Genomic DNA, 25,024 nt, shown 5'->3' on the forward strand with positions numbered 1-25,024 from the left:
TCTTGGTCTTGACTCGGAATACATTTACCATTAACCACTCCCCGCCAACCTTTTCCATAGTATTCACTTGTCAGCTTTGACTGTGTTCCCCAGGGTGAGATTTCTTCTTGTTTTATAATGAGGAACAGGACTTTCAGGTTTTTCTATGTGTTGCCACCAAAACCAATGTTACAGCCGGACTGAGCAGCAACAATGGCAACACACAATAATAACCATCCCACATGAGATTTAGATTAACTGCTCCTCTGTTTAGTTCATATAATGCCTCAGCAGCATGATCGGGTTTGCTGTTTTCACGTAATCCATCATTAACTGTCTGAGTTAGGAAGCTAGGTTCTTCTGTAGCGGATGGAGAGAGATGGGCTCCTCTACGTTCAGCATGGAGCTTCACTTTCTCCGGCCGCAGCTATGTCACTTTATTTATCTGTTTTTTCATTTTGCACATGGTTTGCTTTTTTGAGCATGAGAATTCTGAGAAGCAGTAATGCTTCTATTAGAAGTGTTACCTTTGAGGCTGCTTTTAAGCATAGGGGGAACTAAGTGGTAGTCACTGGCTGCAGACCTCCAGCTCTGGTGGTGAGGGAGGAGAGGAGTGGGTGTTCGGCAGCGTGCACAGACTGTCTCCTCCTCCATCTGAGGAAGCTGCTGCTGCGGCTGCCAGAGGAAGCTTTTGGGCTTGTAGGGGCCAGCTGTGGCACCCGCATGGCTCCCATCAGCGGTGGCAGCAACAGGAGTAGGAGCCATATTCTCAGCACTCTCCTTCCCCGCGGAGTGTGGGAAAGCAAGTAGGAGCAGCTCTTTGGGGAGGCAGAATTGTTTCCAGGGCTTGTGGAAGGGAGTAGAGGTAGAGAGTTGCACAGAGGCAGGGGAGGCTGTCTCCCTCCCTCCCCATGCATGAGAGGTGCAGAAGCTCTGCACTCCCTCTTTCCCAGCCTATCAGTCCTTTGTTAATTGTCTTCCCCCACCTAAAATTTCTTGGTCCTTTCCTGCTCTCTTCCTCTTTTTTCCCCCACAGCCTATTGAAATCTTCCCTGCCTCCCCCTGAAATTTGCTCTGCCATTGCTGAATTGCATTTTACCACCCCATGAATGAGAACAGAATAAACTCCTCTATCTCGATCATTTGGGCAGCAAAATGCAATTTGCTTGTGCTGCTGCAGATCTTTGAGCTGACTCTGGTCTGGACACTTTTATCACTTTGCAATCGAATCTGCTGAATATCTCAGATCGTCTTGCATTGGAAGAAAATGGGGTTTTAAGACAAAATAAAAAAAAAAAAGCCAGCTGTGTACTTATGCATGCACAAACCTACAGTGATATACATGTCCTCGTATATCTCTGTATGTATGTACGTACACGTATAATAAATAAAAAATACATATAACACTTTGAAAGTCCACACCTAACTTGCTAATGTCAGCTACAGTTGATAGACAGCTAAGTCAGACTCTTTTTATAGTCCATTTCTAAAATGAAACCATAAATTTTAAAGCCAGGCTTCATCATTGCAGAGAAAAAAGCTTTTCCAGCCTATTGATGAAATATAACATTTGATAGGATTTATGAGGCCCAGATTCAGGAGGATCATTTGCAGAGCACTTAAAGCTGCTTTTTCCTGCCCTTTGCCTTCCCTCCTCCCAAATACACATACCAAAAAAAGCCATTAGTAATGAAAAATTATTAAGGAAGATTTTTCTTGATTCCATACAAATGTCAGTTTGAGAGAGAGAAAGAGGAAGAAAACAGTTGCAGGAGTTCATACAGTAAGAGGGTCTAAGTAGAGCCAGGCTGATTATATGAGCGGAATACTGACCTACTAATAAATACACAGTGTGATTATTGCTGTAATACAGTTATTTGTAGTGTGTGTGTATATGTATTTTTAATAGTACCGGATGGAATTTATTTTTTTATCACATTGAGATATGCACAAACCAGTCGCATAAAGTTAAAAATAAAAACGATATCCAGCTTCTCGGTATCTTGATAAAGTTTCCTTCTGGCTTGTATTACCAGAGTGATAATTTCAGAGGAAAAACATCATCTGTAACTTGTGATCACAGTATCTGTCAAATGGTAGGAAATGAAGAAAACTGCCAGACAGTGTCAGATTTATTAACAGCTCTAAGAAAACCAAAATTAATGCTTTTTCTCATCTTTGATGGGTTGAAATGTCCATGTGCTGTACTTATCTTAATGGACAAGTGAAGGAAGTAGCACTCATCAATTAAGTCTCTCATTAAGCTGACTACAGCTTAATCTGGAGCACAGGCAGGAGTTCTGTGTGCTTACCGGGCTGTACCGCAAAGGTGTCGCGGTTGTTGTTAAGGAGCGCTCACCCCGCAGATGCCAGGAGCAAAGCAGCTCTATGCCGCCTTCAGGAACGTGCAGCCAGCTGCTGGGCCAGGGGGCATGCGGTCCTACAGAGCAGGGACAGGGACAGCCGTACAGTCCTGGACTGCGCCAGTTGTGTGAGGGGACTTGCTGGCCTGACTTCCATTGGAAGACTGTATTTTCACCTGCTAATAAGCAGCCTTCGACCATTTGGGTTGAAAATGCCTATGTAGGAGGTGTACTGAAGCTGAATTTTTTATGGAACATGATGACAGCTGTTTTGCGGGGGGCTGGAGGGAAAAGACAAGGGGGTTGTTTTGTCGGTGTAAAAAGTAAAAATAAGCAGCATATGATTCTTTCAATGAGGAGCTGTAGTCTTTCCATACGCTGGAACGGGGGCTTTATATTTAGGAAGGAAACACAGCCTCGTCTTATACCAGACTGTGCCTTTTGCCACCCCTTGAACACTGACAATTTGACTAAGTTATAAGATTTAGAGTACTTCCCACACACATGATAGAAACTTGGCTGCTGACTTCACCAAAAGTGCTCGTCCTGAGCTGCCAGAGCCTTGACATGCTTTTCCAGTAGTAGGTTCTCCTGGCTGCAGGGACCAGAGAGGTGCCTGGTGCAGGAACGAAGGATGAGGTGAACGGGGCATGATCAGTGTTCCCTTGCCCTTACGCCCCACCTTCCAAGGAGGGAAAGGGTGAGCTATTTTGAATGTAAAAGCCTAAGAAATGCCATGGACAGGCAGGACAACAATAGGCAAGGAGAAGAGGCAGGATTGCTGGAGCAGCCAGAGGATGGGGAGCATAAAGGAGGGGTGCTGGGTCAGGGCAGAGTTGTGGGCAGTAAGTGGGTGCTTCAGAGTAGAGAGAAGTTTACTGGTACTGCAAGTTTAATGCTCTATTAGTGTGTTAGACATGAGCACGCTCATTTGAACCAGTGCAGAAAGGAAGAAGTGCTGTTGAGTGTCCCAAGCCACCTACAGCCTCATCATTACTGGCAGGCTGCTTTGTGAAACGCTTCTGGGAGATGGGTTTCAAGGAGTGCTGGAAGGAGAAATGCTGACCTAGGCACATCAGAGGAGGTGTTTCTGTACTACAGCAGCCTGTGGGACAGGGATGTGCTTGTATGGAAGCCAATAAATGGGTGGAGGAAATTGGCATCGTTGGCTGAAAGGTATAAAAGGAAAGACTTCTGAACATCAGGATGAGAACAGGGAATGAAGGGAGCAAGACAAAAACAGATGTGGAACGATTTGTGTCTCTAAACACGGCAGTTGAAACCAAATGAGAGTTATGCTATAGAGATAGAGATGAGCCTGTACCAGAACACTTGCTTTAGCATTTCTGGGACTTGCCACCCAAATGCAGAGAGATAGGCTTGCTCTTCCTCTTCCAGGTTACATGTACCAAGAAATGATTGTGTGTAGTTTGAAAATTCCATTACTTTGTTTTTTCCTTTTTCATGTAATATTTTCCAAAACAATTACTGAAAAGGACTAGTGCTTACCTGCAATCTTAAACACCTGAAAATCAGCCCTGACTTCTCCAAGTGGAAAAGTGGGAGTAATTTCAGAGGCACAGTGGAGCTGCAGCCATAAGAAGGAGCTAGAAAAGCTTTGCATGTCTGGAAGTCCAGGAGCTTGCCTGCATAATAAAAAGTAATAAAGTTACACTGCTAACTTTAGGCCCCTGAGTTCAGAAGTATTTCTCCAAAATGCAGTTCGGCTTATAAAGTGTTTAATTCTGTTGATGGGGAGCTTGTGATGAAAGCTAGTTGAAGGAATGTGCACTCCCCAGTCTTCGCGAATGCGAACAAAACAACTGTGCTCTGCGGAGCCCAGCTGCACGGGGGAGAGGTGCCCGAGGAGGGAGGCTGCTGGAAGGGTAGGCAGGGTGGCCTTGAAGGCGGCAGAACTTTGCAAAATCCATCAGCTGCTTCAGCATCTGGCAGGGTTTCTGTTGAGCAATAACCACAAGCTAAATTTGCCATATATAATTCCTGAGAGAAGCTAGTGGTAACTGATGTTTTGACTTTTGAGCGTGTTCCTGTGAAACTGCTCAGATCTCAGTTGCAGTTTGGAAATACTGTCCTGTCAGAGAACTAAAATGAATTTACCTTCAGGGTTGTCTCCATGGTAAGATTGTCATAAAATTTTTAGCCCCTTGCACTACTACAGCATAGAAACTATAATTAAGCCTGTTTCTCTTGCAAGTCTGTTAAATGCTTTATGTGTCATTTTTAGTATATATATTCAGAAGAAGTGAACTTTGGATCATTATATTGGAGTTAGGATGTTCCAGAGAGTGCGTATGGATTATACTCCCCTCTGTGAGAAGCCCCATGTGTTGTAAGAGTCGTTCGAGCATGCTCAACGGTGCTTTCATTTTGCTGTACATTGCACTCGCAGCTAGTAAAATACGTTAGAAATAATTTCATTTGTTGTCTTTGCTTTTCTTTAGCTTGTAGTTGGAACGTTAAATGCTTTCCTTATAAGGCTTACATGCTTCACCTTGCATGTGCCAGTGGCTTAATAAGAACATCTGCTGTCTTTCTGTAGGAAATCTGATGATTTTTCTGTGCACGTATATTTAGTTGTACATATAAATAGAATCCAGGCACTGTTAGATGCGTATGAAAGTGTACGTCACATTGAAATGGTAACATATGAGGTTTTCTGCAGTTCCATTTATGAAGTATCAAGTTAAAAACGAAGCTGTGAAGTAGCCAGAAAACTTTTTATTTCTGCAGCCAAAGGCATATGCTTGTGCAGCCTAACTTAATTAGGTCTCTGATATATTCTTAGAATGGTCAGTATTTCATGTGTTGTATCATTGTCTGCGAGTTGTTTTTTCATCATAGTTGGGCTTCTACACAGCAGAATGTAGGAGAGCATTGCTCCAGATGTCTGGCTCCTTTCACCGATTTTGTTGCTGTCTACAGCAAAATTTGAGTTTTAGCTCTAGAGTGCAGATTCCCTTTGAATCTTTGGATGCCCTTAAACAGTGTAGTACTGGAATATGTGTAAATGTCTACAAAGTACGGTGATTGGAGTGGCTTGTTTAAGAGGAGCTATAAAACGGTTCCAGCTGGAGTGCATTCTTGAGGTAAGCTCAAAATACACTCCAAATTGTCAGCACACTACTCGGGAAAAACACAAGAAACAAATCATCTTTAGTGCGCTTTGCTTCCTTTAATGCACATAAGGATAGTGTAAATGGAAGCTGGTCAATTTTCAACAGTTTGTGTAAAATTGTCCCTCGGTTTTGCTTCTGTACTTCAGCCTTTGTGAATAAATGCATCACACTGGGTTGTAAGTATACCTGTGTGTATTGCTGTGGCCATAACGCCGTCTATATTTCAATAAGTATTGTGTATCTCTCCATTAATATTTATATGGAACTGAGAGCTTTGGTTCTTGCAATTTTTAATAAACATTGATGGTGTTACTAGTTTATATAGAGCATTCAATATGCTCCATCAAAATGGCAGCTCTAATTAGGTTCCTTGAATTAGCTAATGGATTTTGAGAAAGATAGCTTACAAAGCTCTTACAGCTGTCCAAGATATTCCTGCCATGGCAGAAAGACAAAAGGCCGCTGGAAGCTACAGACTTTAAAGCTTTAGAAATGCAGCTGACAGTTAAAAAAGATAAATTACATTTGTATTTTTTTCCCGTAAAAGTCCTAATGCTGGATTAATGTTATCCTCGTAGTGACCATTCATTAAAAACACCAAAAAAAGCCAACTTTATAGTAAGGATGCATTTTGGCTATGAGATCTGTGCTTTTCCCTGGTGCTTTGCACATGGTATAAATTAATTCTTCTTTTTTTAAAAAAATGTAGCCTATATCTGTAACAGGATTACAGACACACACAGACTTTTTTGGGGGGAGTTGAGGTTGAGATTTCTACCTCATTTCTACCTAGGCCAGGTATTATAAAAACAAACCGCACAGAGGATTAGTTGCTGCCACTCTGCCAGTGGCATAGATTTGCATGTGCGTAACGAAGAGCAGGGATATAGTCTCTAGCGTGAAACTTGGAGAGGTAATTTCTAGGAGAAAATGGATAGTTACTCCAGGCTTTGTAGTTTTCAACAATATATGTTTTAGAACACAGGCAGCAGCATCTACTGTGAGCAAATTCTTAGATCTTTGATTCTTCCCTCACAAGGGAAGCACAGAAATTAAGACTGCACTGAGTTGTCACCACCTCTCCCTCCTGCCTTTGCTTTATGTGTGCTAAAGGGAATTCCTGAGGAACTCTTGAATGGCTAATTCATTGGAGGTCTGTAAAGTACTTATTATCTCAGCTTTAGCAATAAGTTTAATAAACTGTAGTGCAAAAAGCAATAGTCTGCAAGTGAAAAAAACTAGCTGCCAGTTGCAGGCAGGTGTGATAGCCATTAAGAAATAGAGCTACATTTCCACACTAGAGTTTAGCATTCAGCATTTGCTTTGTTGAATTGTTAAAGCTGCTGTAAATGGAATTTGGAGGGCTGAAAATCTGCTCTGTGTTGATGTGACCTATCTATTGTAAATATGCCAGCTGCTTTACATCAGTAAAGTAAAATACCCCCTCCCAAGCCGTGTTGTAATACAAAGTGCCAAAAAAGGCAATTTAAGTACTTTGCCGTGTAAATCCAGAAGAAATTACCTTGGAGAGAAGGCCCTCAATTATGCCTCACACGTGACTTCTGCATGATGGATAAAAGGCATAATTGATATCATCTTTAGTGAAGAAACCAGAAACTGTTGCATTGTCTAGAGGCTACTGAAAGTACCAGGAAAATCTGTTTTTCATTATTTTCATTGTGTATTGTTTATAGAGAGTTTGGTTGTTGTCAGCAGCCGAGTCCCTAATCTCCCTGCTTTCCTAGCCCTTCAGAGACACGTGCACATCTCAGATCAACAAGACAGCAGTAAACTGGTCAAATGCCAGAAACAGACATTGCCATTAACCAGCATCTTTTTTTTTTATTATGAGTTAAAAATCTGGTGATTGCCTTCCTTGATGAGGCACAATACATTGAGCAGAAAAAAGGAAAAACAAATGTCTTGTCTTTGAAGTAAAGATGACAAGCTGGCTACAAACAAGAAAATGTCCCCTTTTTTTCCTTTCCTTCCTAGTTGATCGCAAATAACTTGTTTCTGTTAGAGTAGCAGACACCATATCTGCTGTTACGGTGAAGTTAAACCTCAGTGTGCCAATTTTGTTTCTGTAAAGCAACAAATTAGGCTATACCTCCCATTATTTCTGGCCAGCTGTAGTCAACTATAAGTTATAAAGGAAAGTAATGGAGATGAGAAGAGGCCCCGACTGAAAAGATGATGCTCATCTGAATGTCTAGGCCATCTGCCATGACAAACAGGAAAAGGTGTTGTATGTCGTTGTGAAAGGAGGGAAACATAAAAGGATGCTTTATGTCAAGCCACCGAGAGATATTTTATAAACAGTTTGGAAAAACTGAAAGTGATACAAATCTGTTGGTCTCAATCTTCAAATTGTTCTTTTGAGGCTTCTGTAAACATATTATGAGCTATTTGGGGAAAGAAAAGGTTAATGACACTGCTAATTCATATCATGCAAGGTTCTCTTTCCTTCTTTCGTCCTAATGAGTCTGTAGGAACCTAAGAATATCATCATCTTTCTTTCCACTAAGCTCCTAATGTCAAGAGGTCAGTAGTGATGTTACAGGGTCAATAGGACTCAATTTACATCCAGACAAATGGTAGTCATGTGCTGCCCTAGGAGTCTCTGACCTTTTGGACAGAAGTGGTTGTACTGCTTTTATGTTAGCCTAAAGAATTGAAAGGTGACAGCGTGTGTTCCGCTGAGGCACAGTTACAACTTTTTTAAATATTGTAAAGCAGATTAAGACTCAGGGACTTTAGTATACAAGTTCAAATAAGTGTAAATAGCTTCTTCAGTGTATTTGTTTTCCTGCATTTTATTTATGATTCTTGACTTTGTATGTGTTTACGTACGTACGGATAGAGAGAAACATATACATCTAATGCTTCTAATGTCAGCCCATCTATACAGACCCTGTCAAGATAGTCCTGTCTAAATGGAACTGGGCTCAAAGTCTTCCTCCCAGTCACTTTGCACAGGTTTCCAAAACATGTGTCCTACTGGGGCCTCTCTCCATTGATAAAGACGGTAATTGTGTATACATAAGATATATTCCTGCCCAGAGCAAGAAAGCGTTACGGAGACCAATAAAACCATTTGCATGGTTCCACTAGCTAGAAAGACATTGTTCTTAAGCTGGGTCCTCACCGTGGGGTGTGTATAGGTGACTCTGGCTGAACATCAGAGAGGATTCCTGACCCTGCAAGGCAGTATCAGCGGTGTCAACAAGGTATTTCTGACGTCTTTCATTGCAATATCATTCATTTACTCAAGTGCGTATGGAAACAACAAATGTTCATTTATTCCTAAACTCTCTTTCTCTTGGTGGTTGACAAAGATGAAAGCTGAAATATTGTAGAATTGTGTTTTTATCATTGATTTTTTTATCTCTTCCCACCATTCTTTTTATTCCTTCTTACTATTGAAGCTGCAGAAATATCTTCATAAGCAATGTAATACTTCAGGGTAGAAAGACAAGGGCTGGAACTGAGAGAGTAACATACTCAAACATTTATTTGTTATAACTTCAAAATGAAAGTTTTATCCTAAGTGAAAGATACTCTTATATGCTCTGTTGGCCTCCCTTACCCTGTATATCTTTGCAGACCACTATGTTCCTTTCAGTATGTAAAATTAGGTTTGTTTTATAACAGATTGTGAAGGGAAGATTGTCCATTCTCTTGAGTCTGTGAATCACGTTTTGTCTTGGATTTGTTTGTTAATGGAAAATTCACTAGAAGAATCTTTTTTTTTCTTTTTTCTTTTTTTTTTCTTTTTTTTTTCTTTTTTTTTAAACTTGGAAGCACCAGTTGTTTGCTTAGAGGCTGACAGTCAGCTGGGTGAAATCAGTGTTTGAAAGAAGTGGCTGGCAAAAGAGCCCAGTGCAATATTAATGTGTTTAGGAAAACCACTGGAAACAAAATGTTTATTGCCTCTTTAAATGTATGTTTATATACAGCTTTAAGTGGTTCATCTTACTCTGTACATGCAACGCTTGTTTTTAATTTTGTGTTATCTAGAGAGCTGCAGTAAGAAGTCACTCATTTAAAAAATGACATTTTTAACCTCAATGATTGAAATCCAGATTAGCAACTCAGAGGAAGAACAGAGGGGAAATTTTATTGTGCAAAACCTGAGCCATATATATTTAATACTGAGGATGTTTTTTGATTCTTTGAAAAAAGTAACTTGTCTGTCATATTGGGTATATAATGTTATTGCTGTGGTGCTTGTTCATCTATCTCTTCAGAGATGATGGGATGAAATTTCGCAGTCATATTTTACATAACATTAGAGGTAGCTTGAGGCTAAGTCTGTGCCATATTATGGTTTCCTTTTTTTTGGGGGATGCCTATTCCAACTGTATTGGTTGAGTGGCTGTTTCGTAGCACGTCCCTTTACAGTCACAGTGGGCAAGGTGGAACCTGTATAGTGCCTCTGACAGATTCAGGCACAGGGTAGAAAATGGTGATTTCTGGCCGTTGTTTATCTGACTGGTAGTACAGCCCCAGCAGCATGGGTTAGAATGATGGCGCAGACTTTTTTTTTCTGTTCTCTGAGGCCAGAAGAAAGCTTTGGTTTGTAGGGGTTGTATCTAGCAAAACTACGGAATGGCTGACAGGAATGTGCTTTTTCCTCTTTTGAATGTTCATGTAAGATTTTTTTTTTTTTTCCCCTATTTAAAAAAAAAATCCTTGCAGTATATGCAGCTTATTTGAAGAACTGTTGAACTTCCCTTAAGATTTTTTGTGGTGTGGGATTTTGGACAGGTTTTGTTACTGTTGTTTGAAAGCAGCATCTGAGTCTTCACTAAACTCTTTGTGAAGTTTCTCAGAGATTTTTCCCCCACTTAGACCTTACTTAAATCTTCCCCAGAAAGGTTCAGGTTCTATCCCAGTATCAGCTGCTTCTGAATCAGTCTCCTTATATGTAGTGCAATTTTAGGAAATCGTTCTGAAATCAATCCCAAAATGCAGAGTGGATGGTTCTCTTACAGTCCTGTCGTGACGATGGAGAAGGCCATAGGTGGATTAAATATTAGCGCCTGGGAACACTTGGTGGTGGAGGGGAATGGCTAATGTGTGGTTGCACAGTTCTCTGAAAAACGTGTAGCGCAGGGAGCCATGTCAGGGAAGTGAGTTCTGCACAAAATTGTAGATGTGATGAGGACTGTAATATTTATATCTCCTCAAGGAGGGAGCACTACATTAAATGTAAAGCTACTGTAAAAGAAATCTGTCTGCTGTACTTACTGGGCTTGGTGAAAAGCTTCGGTAAGTCTCCTTAATATAAATTGACTTTGATTGGAGTATTGTTTTTATATTTCTTCTGTAAGTTCAGGTTCCTTTTCAGTATAAATAGTCATGCATCCAAAACATTTGAACTGGTATTCATCTGCTGTTTCCCTGTCTGAGAACTGCTATCTGATCAAACCAATATTTTTTAATTATGTACTTATAGGCAGATGGGAGAATAGTTTACAGTCAATGTATAATCTTCTCTGCAAATCTTGCAAAATTGTGTTGTTTTTTTTTTAATATTGCCTTATCAGTTTCTTTTTTTTTTATTACTGATGACTTCATTCTGTTTGAATTCAACGCTTCAGTTTCTTTGGGGTAAACTAATAGATTATGTATGCGATATTTGCACAGTGCTGATTGAATTCATCTGGTGAGTTTGAATGTGGTTCATATATTCACATAATTGTCAGGAGCCAACTTTAAATTCAGAACTGTTTCATGAGCATTGCACAGGGCATCATATTCAGCTCACATTACTCAGGAGTGAGTAAAACTTTCATGGTAAGCCAGATATGCAGCTCTTTCAAAAGCCAGTGTCTTTTACATTTGTGCCTATAAACAGTGATGGAGGGGGAGAAAAAAAGAGCTGTAGAGTTTCAGCTGTTTCCTTAAAAAATGAAGCTGATGTACTGACTGACCCTCTTCCAACCTGTTCCCCCCACCTTTCTAACAAATTCTGAACCTGCTTGCCATTTTTGACCAGGCTTGACAGGTGATTCAATGTTCAAAAGATACTGGATCGCTAATTTTCATGAAAATAAGCAGCCTGCTAGAGGCCCAGATGAATGCCCTTGCTGGGGAGAAACTCTGCAGTGTGAACTCAGTCCCATTATCGGACACCAGAGAACCCACAGGAGAGAAGCACAGGAAATCAGACTTCACGGAGCTGCTTGTTTCCACAGAGATTATGCTTGTGTTTTCATGCTAATCCAGATGGATAACTTTCCATGTGCTGCTATCTTTCATTCAAACGTTCCTACTCATTCTCATGGTTAGGGTTTGTACTTTAATACAGCGTGGCAGAGGTTTGCCAAAGAACAAGCTGTCAGGCCCAGTCTTTTAATATGCATAATCAGCTTGATCTCTGCAGCACCTACTTCCACTTGCTGGCTAGATGGGTTTAAGCAGAAGGAAGTTCACCTACAGGAGATCTGCAGTAAATGGAGCACAGGCTGCTGCTACTGCCTCTTACAATATAAATCTCAGATTTCATTTAAAAAAGGGAAAAAAAAAACCTGTATGGTATTTTCAGCTTACCTCTTCAGCCAAAATACCTGGAGGTGGAAGGTGGCCACTAGGTGGGTACGTGGCCATTAGGCCACTGGTGGTAGGTGCTAATACAGTTTGCAGAGAGCTGCAGGGAGCCAGATGGGCCGGAATCAAACTAGACCCATTGCGTGCATTTCAGCTTTTCCGTCTCTTAGCTAGTGTTGCTTTGGGTAATGATGTTGGCAAAGCAACAGGGACTTATCTGTATGTTAGCAGCCCTGATTAAACGCTTTATCTGTACTCAGAAGTGAAGTCAGGGGATTTCACAGGTATTGTATTGCTCATGAGCTGTGGACCAAGCTTCACTGTTCTAAGTGATAGCCCCCATTAGCTAGTCCTCAATTCCAGTGTTTTGCAAACTGGAAATGGTTCTCCACTGTTTCACAAGAACTCATGCAAGGAACAGAGGCATTTATTTGTGGAAGGAGTCAAGGGGAAAAGGGAATGTACTTTTTTTTTTTCCCCCTCAATAGCCCACAGAGTTTGTGCAAGCTCTCTGCACTGTCTTGGCAGATCATGAGAAAAATTTTGTACGCTCTGGAAGACTTTGGTAAGTCAGCCAGAGAAGCTTGAAACCTCTGAGACTTTGTAGGGTAGAGGGGCTGGATAACCTAGGATCCAGGGAAGGCAAGTAATTTAGTGTTTGATTTTTCATGGAAACATACTGATGCTGCAAATAAACATTTCCAATCCTGGCTGCATATTCAGTTGCATTTGCACCCTACAGGGAGTTTCCCTTCATTGGTCATTAATTTCCAACCAATCTAGATTAGTATTAGATACTAGAAACTACTTATTATTGAACTGATGGGTTTATGTCCAATCTTTTGTATGTCCTTTCCTAACTCATTTTGCTATGCAGATCCTAGAAGAGGCTTCCCTAGATTCTGGTGTACCCAGTGGTGGAGCGCAGTGTGACAAGATGCTCCACAGAGTCTGTGCTATTGGGAATAAATCTGTATCTCTGTAGTCCATTGTTGGTGAGGGAGAGTTAAGGTTGCAGATTAAGAGAATATATGAGGATGAGATGCAATAACAATGGTCTGAGTTTAGGAGCGGCCACAGATAAATTCTACAAATCCCTATGAATGCCAGTAAATGCTACTGAGCCAGTCAGTATTCACCCCAGTGCTGACTAGAGCAGGGCTGGAAATAGCTGCGGGAACCTTTTAATTTATTCATTTTCAATGTGGCTATTTTTTAAAAAAATTCTTAGGCATTTTCAGGATTTTTTTTTTTTTTTTTAATCCTTCCAGGTACAGCTTGAGCTTCCACAGTTGTACAAGTCCAGCTGTAAGGTTTTGGAAGGCTCACAGGTCAAAATCCACAAAGACAGGCATGTGTTTAACTTGACAAGCTAAGCAACTCCAATAGCTTTACCACAGCAGTTTGCAGTGTATGCAGTTCAGCATACAAGTGGGTCTTTGTGGATTACTAAGTGGATTACTGTTTAATTACCACTTTAAAAAATGGTGTCAAGATTTAATAGTGTGCTTTCCCATCTCTCTTGCCTCCCCTGTATTTTCATGGCTGATGTTTTAGTTCTTTGTATAATTGGGAGGGAGGTTGTTTTTTATGAGATAAAACTTCTTTCTGTGCTTCTCTGTGAATATAGTCTATTCTTTACCTTGAACAAATGTAATTTTAGGGAAATTCCACATTTAGCGTGGGAGCAAAAGGAAACATTTTTCTGGCAGCTTATCATCATCATCGTTATTATTATTAAAATATGATAGCCATTTATAGCTGCTCATAGGAATGTTAAAAGTTTCCTTGTGCTCCCCCATCTGTCTGCATCCATCTGTTGTCTCTTGTCTTGTACTGGAATTATTAAGTTCTTTGGACAGGGACAGCCTTTTTTAAAAATGGGGACCAAGTTTAGAATTAGCAGCTTTATTAATACAAGAAAGCAACAATACGGGTGATATGGGCCAGTGGGCACTGTTCAAGTCAGGAGAATCAAACATTCATAATGCGTTTGTCTCAGGTGTGGCAATTCTGTGCGTATGCTCATGTGGGTACCTAGTAAGTGTTAGACGTGTGTGTACATGTGAGTTTAATTTAGCATTTTTTATTTTTCTCAGTGTCTGCACAGGTGGTGGGAATGCTGATCGTATCCAGAAGTTACGGAAGGAGTACCATCAGGCCAGGCGAGAAGGGTTGCCTTTCTATGAGGACGATGAAGGAAGAACACAGCCATCTGATTACGACCAGCGTTGGGTAGGTCCACGATGTGATGCTAAGTGCGTTTGCAGCATTCAGGGTTAGCAGAAGGTGCTGATTGGTTTGTGTTTTCCAGAAATCCTGTGTCAGCTTAACATGAATTTGGGAGGTTTGTAGCAATGGAGACATTCTTAATGCCAACCCACCAAAAAAAACAGTAACATGAAAACTTAGCTAAAAATAACTTGCCTGTTCACTGTCTTTGATTTAGGCCCAGGTTTCCTCTCTTTAGGCCCAAGATACGCAGTCATTGCCAAACTTTGTCACACGTGGTAGTATCAAGGCTTTTCAGCAGGATTTATGGTACTCTAGCAGTTCATCCAGTGATTCCCTGGGTTAACAAGAGCGTTAGCAGAGCAGACTCACTGTGCTTAGCTGCAAAGTGAGAGAGAGGAAATAGAGGCGTGTCTGCTCCTGCCTTTCCTTCTGCACACTGGACAGTAGCAATCTGGCCACGATACATCCTCAGTCACTTTCATAAAGTGAAAAATAGAATAATTTGCTCCTCTCCCATCAAAGGATCTTAAAATATTCTACCAACGCTGTAGAACTGTTACAGACATGCCATATTCCCTATTTTACATCTAGGAGTCTCACTACATGGAGACATATTATCTACCTCACTACTGAAGAGTAACCTATGGTAGAACCAGAGATTAAATCAAGAGTACCGGATTTTTGAATGTGTTAAATAAATGCAACAGCTACAGTCTGTGGGATCACAACTGTGGTACTCAAGAGCTCCACCTGAGCAGGTTTCAGAGTTGGACTCTGTCTCTTAGGAAGTAATTATAATCAACCAGCATTCAAAAATGTAACTTTGATAAGATGCAGTTTATGCTAGATTTGAAATTTTAGTTTAAAAAGAGACAGAATTATGTTAAAATCTTAAGAATCTAAATACACCTGAAGTTTGAACTAACGTTATTGGTTTTCATGTCCTCCAAATGATCAGTGAATGCTGAAGTGAGATCTTCAATGATTGGGGTTGTAGTCCAAAAAAATCCTATGCGAGACTAGACTTTATTGCAATCACAGAGAGACAGAGTTAAAAGGGGTGTTTTTACATAAATTATCATATATATTTGTTTATTAACAAAAAAAATGTTGTTGTATATATTATTCTGATTCATTTACCAAAAGCATCACCTTCAGCAAAATAATTCTTTCCTTAGAGCAGTTACCTTTAATCTACTGCCTTAAATTTTGTGACCCAAATTTGGGAATCTATGTAGCTGCCATTCGTCTTCTGAATAGCTTTTGTAAACTAAAATGCGAATATGCATCAAGTGTATGTTCCTGTTGAAATTGTATGGCATGTTAAGTGTCCTGACAGAGGCCCCAGACTGGGCCAGTGGTACCTCTTCAGCAGCCTGAGGATTTCTACTTCTTATCTGAAACTGATAAAGCTTTATTAATCCTCAGAGGAGGCTGAGATTTATGGTCCAGTGTAGTTTCCTAAGATTCACAAAGGTTTTTTCTAGGTAATCCTTTTTAAGCCTTTCCTATTAGGTATAATGCCCAGAGATTACTGATTTCCAAAGCTTTGCTTTTCCTGTGAGGCAAGTTGTCCTTAATCAGAGCACCTGAAAGGGAGCTTTAGGTATCTCAATCTTGAACTGATTAATAATAGTGGCACCAGGATTGTTTCTTTTTGTCCTTCCAATGCAGAATATTTTTAAACGTTTTTGTTGTGAGGAATGGCAGCGTGCTCAAAAATCAGAGTTTACCTTGAGGGCTTTAATACTCTGAAGTTTGTTGCTGCAACAGTTCCTCTTGTTGAAGTGCTTTACAAATTTCAAAGACTTCTGGTCTCTTCACTGCAACAATATCATCCATTGATCCATCCAGCCTTGCTTTCATAGGCACTGTCTTTCAGTCTGGAAAATACTGTGGCCCCAGCTTGCTCTCTTTTGACTCCTGGCTGAAATTTCTACTCTGACATGTAGTTTACCCTTAAAATACATATGTTACGGCAATCCATTCAGACGGAAAAAGAAGAAACAAAAATAGAATCAAAATACTAAAAAGAAAACAAATGTCTCAAAGCGTCTTGCCAGAGAGTCCTCAAGATATTTTATAAGCAATGTAGCCTTTCCCACCTCGGGATGCTGACCCTTATCTGTACTGTGGTAACACAGATTGAACGACAGCTGATTTTTTCCACATTTACTCATCAGTGAAGAGACATGCTGATGACTAATTGCATAATTGTAAATAAATAAAAACTTACTCTAATCTTCAGGATGTCAGGTCTTTCTTCAAAGAGTCGACAGGCAGCTGAGGAGGAGGAAAACCTTCTGGTATAAGTTTTCTTCCTTCCCACAGGAGGTTATGGCACCAGGGAAGCTGCAGCTGGAAAGGAGATGCTGGGTCTCCCTATGTATATTTAATACTCAATTAGTTCTTTCTATGCTTTTGTCAGTCAGCTGTTTTACCTAAGCCAGCTTTCCTATAAGATGTCTTTCTAATGTACAGCAGCTGCCGTAATCACTTCCTACCATCTCATGAAACATGCAGATAAGTTGGAAAATAACAGAGGATAATCTGAGAAGACACTATCCTGTCGCGAATCAACAGCCTCAGAAATGGACCCTGGGTCTTGTCCTCCAAAAAAGTATCTGAGAACTCATGAGGCAAATTTCTATCTGATAAAGCTGACATTGACAAGTGGCCTTTAGCTGACACTGTAATGGGACAGAATTTCTAATAGAAGGGGTATTTCTAACAATCTACTTTTTTTTAAAGTGGGATAAATCAAGTTAAAGTGCAGAGCCGGCTGAAAAGCTAGCATTGTAAGGGAAAATGATCTCATGACAGGCAATTGGGATCCATAAATGTTTTAAAAATAAGGTCAAAAATTCATTTTAAATAGGCCTGCTATTCTCTCATCATCCATTCCTCCCCCCTGCATCCATTTTCCAATTCTCCTCTGTTGTTCTCATCTGTTGCTGGATGATTTTTTTTGCTCTCTTGCGCCTTCATTCTGCTCTCCCTTCCCCACAGTCTGTTCTTTTTCTTTTTGTAAGTAACTGAATAATTCAGTTTAGTGTGTCTCCATAAACAGACACATGTATATAGCACTGCCTGTGCTCTACAGCCAGATCCTTTGAAATTCTTTTCCAGTTCCTTTGTGCTTTGGTTTGTTGTTGAGTTTTGCATCCTTTGGACTCCTCCCTGCCCCCGCCACCCCCCTTTCAGGTTTGTAACTAGGATAAATGATAAGCCAAATTCTATAGGGTGGATCACAAGGCTTAAAGTAAACCTCAGCTAGTTAACCAAAGGTCAGGCTGCTGATAAGTATAAATATTGTCTAGGAAAATGAATGCCTGTTGTTGTCAGTGTAACGTGAGCTTGCCCTAAAATTTTCTGACAGCTAGGGTGTATTGGGAGATATCAGTGCAAGACAGAGTTTAGGCATGTGCATACATATTCAGGTCTTAGTGGGACATCAGATGGTAAAAGCGCTCATGAACATATCCTATACAAACCTAATGCGGGTCTACAGAAAGAGGCATAATATGTTTATGTAGTATTATCATATACCGCAGTATCAGTCAGAACCTGAGAGAACTATGTAAGCAATAAGCTGTAAGAACTTAGACAGTTGTCTAAGTCTCCCTAGGAGTTGGAGGGCTTTGTCATGGGGCACTCTTTTTCCGGGCTTTAGAGTCACAGACTAATAACAGATCATGAGGAACAGAGAAGGAGCTGTCAAGCCAAAGCTGTAAGGTTAGCATCTGCACTTGTATTTAGGGGCATTTAAATAATGAGGAATTAATCATCTATTTGAGGATTTACTTGGATTGTCTTACAGACTTTGTACAAATCCTGTTACTTAAAGCACCAATTCTTTCCTTCAGGGTGGCAGTAAATCCTTGAAACTTTATCTTTTTTTAATGTATGTTCAAGGAGTGCGTGTAACATCGACCACATTGCAAATAGTTCTTCACCTGTTAGTGACCGCATCAGCTTCACTGTACCAAACCTTATGTTAAGTGGTTCTAAAGGCCATTTTCTTATTTGCAGATCAGATTTGCAAGCTGATAAATAACCTAAAGATTTGAGAAAACCTGTCTCTGGATACTAGCTGTGAACATTTCAGTTGAAACAAATCTGTAATGTACTGAGTTTTGTCAGTTCCCAGTTGAGAGAGTGAAAGAAGAATCATGCCTATATGTGTTAAAGGCCAAGTACTTTATTGTGTGCCTGGCAGGGATCCAAGCCTAAAAATCAACCAGAACAAAAAAAGGAGCGTTAAGAACTGCATTATTTTTCCATAATGTGTCAAAAGGGTTCTACGCTTGCTTCAGGATGAATAAGGAGCTGTTTGTACTTTTCATGATCAATTAATTCCAGGTTCAGGATGTTGCATTTCAAATAGGTTAGGTTCCCAAAATGCACAGACGTTTGTGTTGGACCATGGTTAGAAACCAAAATTCCAACTTCCAGAATAATAACATTCCTGTCTTCTAGCGCAATGGGAGAAGCTGACAATTTTATGTACTATATGAAACCATATAGCAGAAACTGCTGTGAATTCCAGACTTTCTGAGCCCACAGACTATTAGTAGAAAACACTGAATTTAAAAAAAAAAAAAAAAGACAATAACTTAAGAGTATAGCTGCTTTGAAAACCATGGATTGGAAGTATTTGTGTATATGTTATTAAAATATTAATTAAGAGAGTATGTGAAACATTTTATTAGGATGGATGATTAGCTTACCAATCAAGAACTTTTTATGGTCACTACTTATCTCTGTATAACGAAGGTTTCAGATTAGGGTGTATTCTAAAGAGCTGTTCAGACTAAGCAGAGAGATTTTGAAATTTACAGGCTGGCTTTTGGGGGTAGGTTTAGGGGGGGGAAATTATTTTGGAGAAATCTCTGCCAAACCTCATGTGAAAAATAAACTATTCCAAATGGCACATGCAAGGAGAGCCAAATTCAATTCCATTAATACTAGTAATAAAGAGTGACTCTTATAACTTGTTTGGAGTCATTCCTACTTACATAAAGGTTGAATTTGGCATAGATTATCTGAACCAGAGGGGAGTCTGAAACGCTCATGTCTTCATGCTAACACTATGTACACACTCTCATTTACAAGGGAAACAGTTCTGGTGCCGTATGTCGTCTCATCAAAGCCCACTGGTACTGTTTATACCCTACAATATTATGTGAATCTCAGAAATACATCATGCCATCTATTCCACAAGGTACCTCATCACATAGCTGCTTTTTGTTGTATTTCAGTGCAGGGGGTTGATTCCAAGGAGGACAAACACCAAGCATTTCTCTTACTTCTTACAAGTAGTTGAAGGAAATCAGACAAAAAACATGCGGTGCTGTCGGGCTGTGGCCGTCCTTGCAGGCTCGCAGCACTGAGAGGTTCCACATGAACACATGTGCCAGCGGTCGTGTCCCTTGTGGTTAGGAGAGGTTCTTCTGATGTTGCCCAAACAGAGAACTTGACGGACATCATGACATCACGACAGCTGCCACAGATTATGTTGATATGATATGAAGGGCCCTAGAGGTTTCCTGTTGTATATATTTTTTCCCAATTGGCCGATATGCTTAGGGAGGCAAGACAAAACGTCTAACTGGTAATTATATTGATGAGGGGAGTTCGTGAACAGGTAATCCATGCTATATAGTATGCTGAGCAGTTACTGCATTAGTGTGCATAGACAGGCCACGGCTCTGCAGCTTTTATCCTTTGGGCACAGTTGAATGGGCACAAAAATAGCCTTTTCAGAGCTAGGCTGTAATCTGGCTTCACTGTAGTTCTGAGTAGCACGGTAGCTGGGTCTTTGCAATTTGCTTCGGTTTTGGCAAGCTTGTGCCAGTATAGGCTTTAACAGTTCTCCACTTGTTGATCACTCCATAGGTGGGTGACTGTGTGGCCACTTTCCCTGAGCACGTGTACACACTGTCAAATCTCAGGCCGGCATCACGTGGGGAAGGTGGAAGAGGATTGAGATTTTAACACCGAGTCTTCACGTGGGGTTGCTAAAGCTAATAGTTCGCACTTGAACCTTCCCTTACCCTCAGTGATATGTACTTCTCCATGACAGCTTGGTCCCAACCCCTAGCAAGTCAGTGCCCCACATACCGTAGAATCAAATACAGCTGCTCATGGGTCTGACTACAAGGGGGGGAAAAAAGTAGGTTTCCTTTTAAAATTGACCTCCTCTTCCTCAGGCCATTAGTAAGAGGCCTGCTTCAACTTCTGAAAAGGGGCCCCAGTTACAACACCACTCATTTTTTAATCACAAGACAAGTCTGTAATGCCATTGAAACCCATGTCTGAAGCTAGGCATGTGCTTAGGTGTTTATTATATCAAACTTGACCCCTTCTTAGGCACAAGCTTTTGCCTTTACTACTATCAAATAGATGCTGACACAGTTGACTTCTTTTTGAATTCTCACAGCTTAATCTCCCTGGGTTATGTTCTTGTTCAGTGTGTTGCTGATTAAAAGGAAATCTCTTCCCTAAAAAATACTGATGATCCAAAGAGCTGCCTAGCTACTGTTGTCCCAGACAGCACCCTGTTTCCTAAAGATGCTGGTCACTGTCCAGCTCTGCCTGCTGGGGATAACATCCCACTGAAACAGATAGCAGTTTTGACAAAGGACTGCAAAATTTGTCCATTTAACATAACGGAAAGCAGAATGACCTCAGTGAGGCAAATGGCAACGGTTGCCCAGCGTGTGCAGAACAGGGTCAAGCTTGAAAGAAGCTGGGTCAAGCAATACAACTATGTCATTGAGGTTGTTACAGAGTACAGATCTTTATTTGTTATAGTTAAGTATGTGACAGAAGCCAACTGAAATAATGGACTTTTGATTACTTTTGATTTCTGGATTGAGTTCTTCTATTGTATATCTATGCAGCACTTCTCATTATTGCAGCACAAGACCTGAGGTGGAGGCCTTGGGTATTCTTGAGTTTTGCTTAAGTTCCTCACAGCAAAATGCATTAGCAGAACTGCTTGTTAAATTTCATCCTAGGCACAGTCTCAGCAGTCAGGGTGTCAGTGCTCTGGCTACATTGTTGTCTTGCAGTTAAAAAACACTAAAAAGTTCAAGATTTCTTCACAGCCAAGGTGTGAACAGTCATTAGAATATATCGCTGGGTGCTGGGTATAAGCAATTATCTATGACTATGTAAAAGCTCTATTTTTCTCAACAAACAGGCAACATTGTTATAATTATTTAAAATTAAAAAGTAAGTCACTGACTCAGACATGGAGAGATTGGGCAGATAACTTTATTAGTTCCCAGTCTAAGGTCTGTGGTGCAGATGCTAATCTAATATCAAAAGTGCATTAAAATAAAGTACAAAATATGGGAAAAGAGAACTCCATTTACCGTGTAAGGCTGGTGCTGTACATGAGTTTGGCTTTTCTGCTCAAGACCATCTCCTTTCAACTTTCAACCTCAACTCTGGCTGTTAAAGAACACTTGGAAAAAGGAGTGCTAGTGCCTTCTTTCTTGCGCAATATGGGATCCAACTGGAACACATTCCTTCTATCAAATGTGCTGAGTTTTGAGAAGTTCTGCAAAAGTTAATAATCAATTTCATTTTTGTTTGCATTTGGTTTTTTAAACCTTCTTTAATGTTCTTGCTTTGTTTAGTAAATTGAATTTATAAGCAGAAATTTCCCACTGCAGAAGGGAGTCTGATGAAATACTTGTACTGTGCAACAACCTTGATTTTTATTTCTTTTTTTTTTTTAGTGTTTTTGAGACACTTGCTGTGCAACTGTATTTATTAACAATAAGAAAGCAAGAGCGACAAATACTGCTGTCTGTGGTTTTGCTGCTTTTTCCTGATCAAATGGCCTGGCTGCTCTGTTAAGTGTCATGTTGCCCAATATTAAGTAGAGCCATTCCAGCTGAACCGTGTGTCATAAGTCCTGTATGACAGGAGATATTGAGTCTTCTGTAATCCAGGTGATATTGGGATGTCTGCCTTCCAAGCAGAAATATGAGTGCTGGCCCTGCTGCCTTCAAAGGGGGTCCTGCTATTCAGGGCAGATGATATGTGAATAATCCAGTGTCCCAGAGTAGCATATCAAATTCAGCATGTATGTTGTGAATGCGTACAGCTGAGCAAGAGGACAGATACTGGTATCTCTTCTAAAATGCAGTCTGGTCACCAATTGTAAGTTTTTTGGGGGTTTAGTTCATTCATCTGTTTTCTTGATAGGCTGAAAGTAATGATTGTCAAAATTACTATTGCAAATAATGCACTCCTGTGTTAGGAAGACCAGTGCTGCACGTGGCATTAAATAATGGCAGTGGCTGTCAAGGAACATGGACCCTGGGGAGTCCTGGACCAGATGCGTGCTTTATGCCATCAGGTATTCCAAGAAAAGTCAGAGTAGCAGATACCTGGAGTGAAATTATGACTTTGAAGTTATGATATGACTCAAAACAAAGTAAGCAAATTGCGATTCTGAGGCGATCCAGAAGTTTCTTGTATTGCAGTAAGCATGGCTGCATCAAGTTATATTCGAGGTTTCATAATTTGATGATAACTCCTTCAAGACAAGATAAAAATCTGTAATTTGAAATACATGCTTGTGCCTTCCATCCCTGGTCTGCCATCATCAAAACAAAGTCATTCTGACAATCTAAATTCAATCTTTCCTGTGGAATGATTATAGGGGAATTTAGCAAAATACTATCTAGTGGTACCCACCAGTGGATCAGTATTAACATTTACATTTGCATTTGAAGCTAATTTTCAAAGTATTTCTCTTAATTTGCTAGGAAGATACCTGTCAAGTTAGCAATTAAACTGTAATTTGGTCACTGAGGTGTTTACACGGATTAATAGATCTCTCTCTTAAGCGTGTGCTCCTGGGTTTGAAATAATAGCTATACTGCGTGGTAGCATGACCCCACTTGAGTTTCACACACACATGCACAAAATCAAATTCCATCACATTTTAATGCAAATTTTACCTTTGCAAATGATGGCCCGAAAAGAATGAGTTTCCATGGTAACCTTAGGGAACACATAACCTGTTTATCATAACTTCTCCATGAAGCAAGACAGGGGGTGGGGAACATGCTTTGATGTCAGCTATGTTTTTCTGTAGACAGCATTCTGCTGTAGCACGTATAGAGAATTTACCAAAATGCTCCCGTACTGTCCTAAATAAACTTTTTTCCCTTTCTTAGAAACAGAAACAGTCATATGGAATAACGCAGGAGGGAACCTGCAGTAGGCAGTATTCAAAACCATTAACTGAACTTTCAGGTCCTGTCTATAGTCTGACAACTAGGTCAACATTTTGAAAGACCAGTCACAAATTAATACTTAAAACAGATCTCTTCCATCGCCTTCTCTCTCCTTGCTTTCCCTCCATGCTTTATGTTTGGCCCTCAGGTATCCCTCCTGCCTTTCAAAGGCACTTTAAGTTTTTTGTTTTCTTGTTCTTCCACTTCACTGCTTAAAGTACTGTTTGAAAAATGCCTTGAAATATCTCTGAACTCCTACATTGTGGAGCTACCACAGAAAAGAATATATTGATTATTCTTCACGTTCAGGGCTGACTTTCAGAGTTGAGGTGGTGGCTTCTGGAGCTGCCATTAGCGAGGAGTGAGTTTGATGGCTGCAAGCATCTGCAAGGTTGTATTTTTCCTGCAGATGCACAGTAACTCCTGGCTAAAGGAAAGTATGTCTGCAACATTTTTTTAAGGTCATTAGGAGTAAGGAACAGATGTTGAGGTTTTTCAGAATGCTGCTTTGAAGTGCCATTTAGGAGTCAACTGACAAGACTGACCCTATAGGCAGTGATTTTTGGGACTGGAACACAGAGGAACCATTGCCCACAGTTACCCATCTGGTATCCATCTGGTACCAGCAAACAACAGACAGTACCAAATCACAGAGAAACTGTACCAACTGCTAAATTGGTATCAGCAAGCAAAGAAGGTCGCCACCCAACAGCAGTTGCAAGCAGGAGAAACAATGTCTGTAACATTTACAGACTGGTATCTGAAGATCCGGAGGAACCTGATGCCATAGCATATGGAAAGCAATTCCTCTCTCTAAGCCTGCTTATGCTGATGTTGTTTGCTCAGTATTAATCCAGGTTTGGGATTTTTTTTTTTCCCCAACAACCATATTGAATTTGCAGTGTGGAGAGCTTTTGTCATGATGCCATTGAGAGAGTGCCTCTCTTTAGTGGCATCTATGTTTAACAGGATTAAGGTGGATTTAATACCCTGTGCTACAGACTAACCATTCAAATTCTAGGAGTACTGTTCCAGAGTGGTGTCAAATCACAATGGAAGGAGTTGAGGTTAACTTTTAACTCCGTGACGATTTCTTTGATGTGAAGTATTCTTGGGGAGAGCTGTGGCAGGGGGTTGTTTCCCAATTTTATTGCCATCTTCCTCTTCTTCCTTTGTTCATTTTCCCCCTTCTTCCTCCTTTTCTTCTCTCGGAGCAGTGTGCTGGTTTGTACAGTAGCTAAGTATTTAGAATGTAATAATACAACAGTGAGAGATTTACTGCCTCTAGGCGCTACCCCTTCTACTCTTGAGGACCTCCAGCAAGGCATGATTTTATAGACAATGAAAGGCTCGCTCTCCCCTGTGAAGCCGCCTGCCTGCAGGAAGCTTTTCACTGTCTATTTCCACTACTTGCTCTGCAATTTAGTTCCATGCCCTGCTATTTCCCCCTTCCCTCCCTCTTTTCTTCCCTGACATACACATGCATATACCC

At 40.5% G+C, this 25,024-nt stretch overlaps 1 protein-coding gene across 1 annotated transcript in view; it reads left to right on the forward strand.

Annotated features, from left to right (window-relative positions):
- PARD3B (par-3 family cell polarity regulator beta) overlaps nt 1-25,024 on the forward strand; it is a 426,026-nt gene that overhangs the window by 364,479 nt on the left and 36,523 nt on the right. Inside the window, exon 23 of the mRNA XM_075710482.1 lies at nt 14,145-14,269. Coding sequence (XP_075566597.1) covers nt 14,145-14,269 — 125 coding nt within the window. The remainder of the gene's footprint in view (nt 1-14,144; nt 14,270-25,024) is intronic.

Source organism: Pelecanus crispus, chromosome 5 (genome assembly GCF_030463565.1).
Source record: "Pelecanus crispus isolate bPelCri1 chromosome 5, bPelCri1.pri, whole genome shotgun sequence".
NCBI classification, from domain to species: domain Eukaryota; kingdom Metazoa; phylum Chordata; class Aves; order Pelecaniformes; family Pelecanidae; genus Pelecanus; species Pelecanus crispus.